At 38.3% G+C, this 8256-nt stretch overlaps 1 protein-coding gene across 1 annotated transcript; it reads right to left on the bottom strand.

Annotated features, from left to right (window-relative positions):
* Window positions 1-348: 348 nt before the first annotated feature.
* Window positions 349-8014, bottom strand: LOC139126554 (uncharacterized). Its single transcript, XM_070692628.1, has 4 exons — window positions 7882-8014; window positions 4415-4789; window positions 3681-4064; window positions 349-3144 (listed from the first exon to the last, which is right to left on the bottom strand). The coding sequence occupies exons 1-4, from the start codon at window positions 7919-7921 to the stop codon at window positions 2984-2986; spliced, it is 960 nt and encodes a 319-aa protein (XP_070548729.1). The 5' UTR covers window positions 7922-8014; the 3' UTR covers window positions 349-2983.
* Between the last annotated feature and the right edge of the window lie 242 nt (window positions 8015-8256).

The raw sequence follows: 8256 nt of genomic DNA, 5'->3' as shown, positions 1-8256 counted from the left end.
TGTGTAGCTCTGGTAATAGAGAGTTTGACTTGTGTGACGTGTAGGCATTGACTGGGAGCACAAATCACTGATACGCAACTCCCTGTGTTTTGTACGAGCCTAATCATTATTCACTATGTGATTAGTGTCCTAGTTATCAATTGTATGGACGCTAATATCACTTCAATATTAGTTACCTTGCTCTAGAAAACACAACTATTGACGTTGTTTAACTCCATTTCAACTTTTGAAGCAGTACCGTGCAAGATAACTACTTTTTCACTCACGTGAGATGTAAAATCAGAAAAGGCCACAAACAAATATCATGTCACTTCAATACTATAATTAAAATGCAAATAGATCATCGTATCTAATTCTATTTCTGAGTAACACATCCTCTTTATTTATGGATCGAAAGTTAAAATGATCGTTTTTTTGGAAAATGTACAATATACAGGAGTTTGACTTCTATTGACATCTGTAAAATTTCATATCGGCACTCGTAATGAAACTCAAGATCTAGAATACATTAGGAATTACAGAACTGATTAATATGTATGTTGCAATTTATACTTAGCACATTTTTAAAAAAAGTTCTTGTTAAACGAGCGCTGATTTTTGTAAGTCATTTGGACATATCTTGTCAACATCGTTATGCTATCGAAAATAGTATGAACGTGAAGTGTCATCAGTAAGCTGTAGACAGTATCTTGACACGAAAGAGATCATGGAAACACCGCTGCTTTGCGTGTCAATTCTTTTCACGAAGCCTGCTATCAATCATGACAAACTTCAGTGAAAAATCACATTGTAGTATCGGATGCCTACTTCATCAATGGTTAAACAGTTAATTACGGTAATTGCTCCTCACTATCAGTGTACATAATTACATCAATGATGTGTAAGATGATAAAAAAGTGAGGGATGGGAATTCTCTCCGCAGTGGAATGGAACTCGCTTTGATTTGCTTGAGGTATACAGGAACTTGAGCTTGGGCATGTACTCAGCCGGAGACCAAAATATATGTTTAAGCTTGAGACGTTTAATACTGTGGGTGATACACCAGGGTTTGAAGAATTGATCTACAAAATACGCTGAGCAAACTTAAGGAGCTGTCGTCCGGGAATTCATGTCAACATGTCCCCAAGAGTGAGAATGAGCCTTGTGCTAACATGTCCCCAAGAGTGAGAATGAGCCATGTGCCAACATGTCCCCAAGAGTGAGAATGAGCTATGTGCCAACATGTCCCCAAGAGTGAGAATGAGCCATGTGCCAACATGTCCCCAAGAGTGAGAATAAGCCATGTGCCAACATGTCCCCAAGAGTGAGAATGAGCTATGTGCCAACATGTCCCCAAGAGTGAGAATGAGCCATGTGCCAACATGTCCCCAAGAGTGAGAATGAGCCATGTGCCAACATGTCCCCAAGAGTGAGAATGAGCCATGTGCCAACATGTCCCCAAGAGTGAGAATGAGCCATGTGCCAACATGTCCCCAAGAGTGAGAATGAGCCATGTGCCAACATGTCCCCAAGAGTGAGAATGAGCCATGTGCCAACATGTCCCCAAGAGTGAGAATGAGCCATGTGCCAACACGTCAGCTGACACGTCCCCAAGAGTGAGAATGAACAATGTGCCAACACGTCCCCAAGAGTGAGAATGAACCATGTGCCAACACGTACCCAAGAGTGAGAATGAACCATGTGCCAACACGTCCCCAACAGTGAGAATGAACCATGTGCCAACATGTCCCCAAGAGTGAGAATGAACCATGTGCCAACACGTCCCAACAGTGAGAATGAACCATGTGTGACCATCGATCTCTCATGTGGATACTTTTGGCGGAAAATGTGTTGATGCATTCGCACTCAGCGCACGAATTAGTGAAAGCTATGTGAGATGAGACGGGTTAAATTATGTGAGATGAGTTAAAGTTATGCGGGAATATAAAGTGGCAATTTACCTACAGCTGGGATATAAGAAAAACAAAACAGACTATGTTCGTCCAAGAGAAAATACAACTTTCAGATTTATCATTTATTATCTGTGTTGCAGATATTGATAATCTAACAAAGTGTCTTCTGATCTCGTGGACTTAAAATGTCATGCTGATTTTGTTTTATTATTTTAAACCAAGAATTCTGTCAACTGCAACCCAGACTCGATGAAGCTTAACGTTAGTAGGCGGCACAGTGCAGACATATTCGTGGAAAACCTAAACAAGTAGTTAGTTATAGGAAGTATGAGAAGTACCTGTGACAGTATGAGATCACTTATTTTAAACGATTGCTGCCTTTATTTTCTCTTGTCAAGGTTGTCATAGATACAGAATTGTCCTGGAAATAAGATCTATATTCAAGACGCAAATTATTTCACTTCCTTACGATCCCTATCGTTTACGCCTTAATTTTGGAGGCATTTTGTTTATCTTGAGTATGAAGTAAAGACATCCATTCGTATGTTTTTTGTTAAGTGTATCGTTTTGCTAGTCATCTGCTGAGCTTACTTTTTACTATAACCTAGCTTATGCTACCATTGGAAAGATAATTACATCCATTCATTATAATCTCGATCAACATACGCTGACGTTTCATTACGTCACTGTGTGTCAAGTGACAATTAATTAATCATACCTTTATGAAAAATTCAAAACTGCTTGTTGATGTAGTTGTGTGCAATTTATATTTTAAACTACAAAAATTTGTAAGTCACATTTTTATGAAACCTAATCGCTACACAGTACGATAATATATTTAATGTAGACTTTCTCGTGTAAATAAATGAGTTCAGTATCTTTTAAAGAAAAAAGAGATTCTTTGCATAGCTAAACTGGCAGTACAGATACAGGTACGTCTTCTAAACTTGCGATTGAAACTATACATAAAATATATACGTCATAAAATGCCATAGTTGTAAATCCGTAAAGTAAGCAAAGTAGAAAATACGTACGCTAGTAAAAATTGGGATTTTAGCTCTGTAGCTGTAAGTACAGCACAATGTAAATGCCTATTCATTTCTATATCGCTTTCTCATTCTATCAACCTTGCTGATTTCAGGTCGTTGTCGCTTTCTCATTCTATCAACTTTTCTGACTTTCTTGTTTCTTCTACTTCGCCTTCTGTTTTTTCGTCCGTCACGACTTTTCTTCCCCTTCCGGCGACGTTTACCTTCGATCAAATAAAATTGGTAATATCAATGACAAACAACCGCAGAATTCACAGAATAATTATCTTTATTTTATTTCTTTTAACAAACTATAATGTTTAGGACTATGATATAGTAAGCTATCGATGAGATAGTGAATACTAGAAGAACTGAGCCGTTCAAGGGACTTTTCAACCTTTTGGGTTTTATTTACTTGTTGATTAAATAAGCTTGATTATTCTGGAGTCTTTAACCCTTTGAGAGCCTTAATTTTTCCCACCTAAATTTTAGTGCAACATTTTACAAATTTTCATGAATTTTTCTGAAATAATTTTTGTAATTTTGGAGCAAAAGGACATAACTTTTCATTGACTACAATTTTTTATCAAAATTTTGGGGAAAATCTGAAAAGAAATTATCTTGATCTTAAAAAAAAATTGTCTGCTCTATATTTCATGAAGGCAACAAAAGTTGACTTTGGCATCCAAAGGGTTAAACGACTCAGATGACTCCAGAAAATTATTATAACTCAAAATTCTCAAGGGTTTCACTCACTCACCTTTCTTAGAAGCTGATTTCGATGTCAGCTCCTTTGATTCAGTGATCACCTCTTCTCCATTCAAGATGGCGGTGCAGGACACAGTGGAAGCCGGCCGATAAGTTTTCCCCACTGCACACCATGACTTGCCAGAGTGATGAGAGACAGTGAGTTCGCTGATACTTGTTACCATCCTACGACTAGCATCACCTTCTTCTTGATAAGTGGTTGTTATGTTGTCATCCAGACGTCGATTATCAAGGGACCATTCCAGTGCTACACGTTCTGTGCTGCTAGTTGTACACACTATGGTCTCGTTGTTATCGCTTGTTAGTTTAATTTTGCTATCAGTTTTAGCGTCGGGTCCCTCAGATTTTGGATACATAGCCAATGATATGGTTGTACCTGTAAGTGTCAAAAATGGAAATGGTTCATGAGATAGTCAATCCTGTATAATGACTTCGCATTGGTATCATTTACTTCTTTATCAATCAGTTTAGCCATGAGTGATTTGCAGATATCAAGAACATATTATCAAGGCTGTCCTTACTTCAAACGTCGTTCAAATCGTTTTGTCATTGTTTGGAAACACCAGTAAGAGTTACAATAAGCACGGTAAAAGAACAAAATTTCCTGCAATAATGGCAAAAATTCAACTCCCCATATTCCTACAATCCTGCTTCCCGCTATTTATGAACACAGCCAGAGCTATCACCGACTTACAACATTAAAATTCCATTAGGAAAAATACTGACCTATCACCGTCAGTTCAACTGCGTGGTGAAGTGTGATATATCCGTTATCGTCAATGGGTGTTTCAAGTCTGAAAATTATCATACATCGATAGCTTCCTTCATCAGACAGACTCACGTTCTGTATGACAAGTTCACCTTTTGGCGTTGCGCCGTATCGTCTGTCTGCAATGCCTTGTATTTCGAAATCTACAAGCTGCACCAGCGTCGGACCAAGTACAACATCCGGGGACTCTTTGATCCACTCTATTGTGACTTGCTTGAAAGGATGGGTCGGTTTGTTGTAGTCACACGGTAAGATGGTGTACGCATCGCCCTCTCTTGCCGTGTGCTGTGCCGCTGGGACACCTTCGCTTTGGGACAGAGAGTATACTGCGCCTGTAATCAATCACAACTCAGTCAATATAATGCACTGTAGCCCAAACTAAAGATGTAAAAGATAGACAAAGTCAGCCATTTTTTATGAATTGTGTTTGATACAATATACTACTTATATTGTTAACTGTTTGACATGTTGAAAGATTATAGGGGAAATGGTCTTTGGAACTTTGCAAGTTAATTGCTTTTGAAATTGAAGTCGTGAGTAGCACGTGTAAAGAAACACTGTTTTTATTAACGTCTTTTTCCTGGTGCGAGCAGCGTTGTGTTTGTTTCTCCCTATTCTGTGTTGTTCCCACGTTTGACAGAGCAAGTACCCGTCATCATGAAATAAAGATATGCTTAACCCTACATCGCGTTATAAAAATTGAGTGGTCGATTTGACTTCTATGGCGACTAAGAGACCATATACTACCCCAGGTGTCGACCTATAGAGACCGTATTGCCCAAAGAGTCGATCTGTAGAGGCCATAGTCTAGGTGTCTACCTATATTGATCATACCATTCAAGGTGTCGGTAAATTTCCACTGATTCGGACAAAACATTGTCTATCGGTTGATAGTTCCGTACTAGGGTAGCCAGACATGAAAGTCTGACATTGTGATGTGTGTATACTATAGACTCTGGATAGAAACACAGGCGCAAAAAGGTCTTTTAAAATCACTTGTCTGTAATTTAAATGTTGAAACACGCATTTTATTAAAATCTGTGCAAACGGAAATCGTGCGGGCAGCTATTGAGGCATACAGTGAACAGTCCCCCGTACACGGCTGTGGCCGCTCAGCTCTACTGTTAACGTTACTAACTTTATACAAATGTCGAATTTTAAAATCATTTGTCTACAATTTTAATGTTGAAACATGCATTTTATTGATAACTGTGCAAACGGAAATCATGCAGGCAGCTTGTGAGACATACAGTGCGCACCGCCCAGAACACGGCTGTGGCCGCTCGGCTGTCTTGTAAGCTTACAGTAAGTAATGTGTACAAGACCGCAGAGCGGCCACAGCCGTGTTCTGGGCGCTGCTCACAGTATGTCTCAAAAGCTGTCCGCATGATTTCTGTTTGCACAGTTATTAATAAAATGCATGTTTCACCATTCAATTACAGACAAGTGGTTTTAAAATTCGCCGAGTGTATAAGTAACAGCAGAGCTAAACGGCCACAGCCGTGCACTGCACTGTAGTGTAGTGATGGGCACTGTTCACTGTATGCCTCAAAATCTGGCCGCACGATTTCCGTTTGCACATTTGTTAATAAAATGCATGTTCAACATTAAAAATTCAGATAAATGATTTTAAAATTCGTCGTGCGCGTATGGATAGAAACATGAAGACTTGACCAAAACAGAGAAGTGTTGAATTTTTGTCAAGTTCGCGACACTTTAGGCGGGAAATTATCAACATTTACGTGCAGCCGTTCTGATGTCCGGAAAGATCGATGTATGAGAACCTGGAATGTAATACTGCAATGGTTTGACAAGATTTCGTAACAAGAATCAAAACCGACCATCAAATTAATATCGGTCTGTGGCCGTAGATCTGTATTTTTACGTAGAATCTTCTGGCATAGAATCAGTTCGACCTGTCGTGTAGATTCTTGGACAGTTTATTCTACCTCTTTTTATGTTTTAGACCGTCGTTAGTTCATGGCAACACCGATACAGTTTTGCTTTAATTTTGCAAAAACATATCTTGAACATATGTATTATTAAAATGTTGTAAGTTTTATATGTGATTGGGTGTAACTCTGTGTATTGTTGGTTGACATCAAGGCATTGGACTAATCGATAACACAATTTCTGTGAAGAAACATTTAGACACTGGCAGTAAACTCCACAACTTTTGTAGTTAAGGATTTCATTAAGGTATAGATCGCGCCTAGGGGACAGATATTCGGACTCTCCAACTTTTACAATTCTTTTCTGATATACCAATTGTGGGGGTTCATTTTAAAGCTCTTGGTGTAAGAAAACTTTTCACCGTCTTAGTTTTACTAGAATCCAGAATTTATTTTTTTCCCATAGAGTTAACACAGGCATAGCGGCCATTTGGAATCTCAAAATCGCAAAATGTTGAGTAATCTGTTTCTCTAGTTCAAAAATTTGCACGGTGACCCCTGATTTTTATTGTTGATTTGGTAAGAGAATGTTAGAAAGTTTCGTTTAGGAAAGTTTGACCAAATGTTTAAGTCTTTCACCATCGAGGCGCATTCTACGTTAAAATGTTCTGAGATTACAATCGATACCGTAGGACAACTTTACACAAGATTACAATCGATACCGTAGGACAACTTTACACAAGATTACAATCGTACCATGGGACAACTTTACACAAGATTACTTGGAACATGTACAAGAGTATTAAAGGAAACGGGAAAGCACGAGGAAGTGAAAGACTATGTTACTGTTACTATGCTATGTCACGACTCAGAGATTTTCGTCAAATATTATAAGTTCAACAATGAATTACTACAAGCTCGTCTCCTCTTACTCTCTGGTCGCTGATATGCATGGCTTCCTTTTTTTTGAATGATTCATCAAAAAGTAGTGGTGTGTCGTGATGTTTTACACCTTAGCCTTCCCAATTCTTTAACGCTAATATCAACATTCCATTCTAATTTCAATCTAAATACATCCCACAACTGTCTCTTCCTCATGCCTTTCAGGACCATGGTTTCTTCTGGAAACTCGTTTTTAGATCAAACATCTTTTAAATGCAGCGATGCACACATACAAAGACACGCTGAGACTTACACACAGAGACACACAAATCGATGGCATTTTGTACAGGTAAAAATGTAGTACTTAGACTCATAAGGCAAATGAGCGTACAAATGTGTTGAAAGAAAACATCTTGGTAATAGGTGACGATACAAGATAACATCATAGCTTATATAGGAGACTGAGTGACAGGTCTTTGGTTCAATCAACGGAAACGAGAAACCGAACATATGTCATTTCCTCCAAAACTCAACATTTACATCGGTTTACAATTATTACAGTTACTAAAGCCAAATAAAATGCATCATTATTTGAGTGGTTTAGTAGACGTCAATCCACGTCAGTCATCACATATAAATATGCAACTTACCAAATAAAATGGCAAAGAATTGGCTACTTCTTCGCTTCATGACGACAGTTTACATCGGTGTTCCCTCCACCTCTCCTTACAGCTGTGTGACTGACTTAGCAAATGAGTAGTGGCTGCAGATTTCGCAAGGACTTCCGCAAATTGACTAATTTGGAATTACCAATAGTAAAAATAAACTTCGGAAATAATTCTCGAAATTAACGCACCATGATCATGCAACACTTAAAACTGAATAATTAGAAAAATAATTAGGTGTATCATAATGCAAGAATGTTGGATTGTAAAACTTATCAGAATACCTCAGAGCAGTATCGTTTACATTCACCTGGAAGTCTATTTGTTGTGGGTGCCAATATATCTTTGAAATTTAACGAA

The sequence above is a fragment of the Ptychodera flava genome (assembly GCF_041260155.1).
Source record: "Ptychodera flava strain L36383 chromosome 3 unlocalized genomic scaffold, AS_Pfla_20210202 Scaffold_27__1_contigs__length_13241970_pilon, whole genome shotgun sequence".
NCBI lineage: Eukaryota > Metazoa > Hemichordata > Enteropneusta > Ptychoderidae > Ptychodera > Ptychodera flava.
The sequence above is the reverse complement of the archived record's forward strand: the minus strand, read 5'-3'. Positions and strand labels throughout refer to the sequence as shown.

Coding starts and splice junctions, on each gene's coding strand:
- LOC139126554 (XM_070692628.1), bottom strand. CDS start 7,921: ATGAAGCGAAGAAGTAGCCAATTCTTTGCCATTTTATTTG. Junction 4,065..4,414: donor AGTTGAACTGACGGTGATAG/GTCAGTATTTTT, acceptor TGACACTTACAG/GTACAACCATATCATTGGCT. Junction 3,145..3,680: donor GAAATCAGCTTCTAAGAAAG/GTGAGTGAGTGA, acceptor ATTTGATCGAAG/GTAAACGTCGCCGGAAGGGG.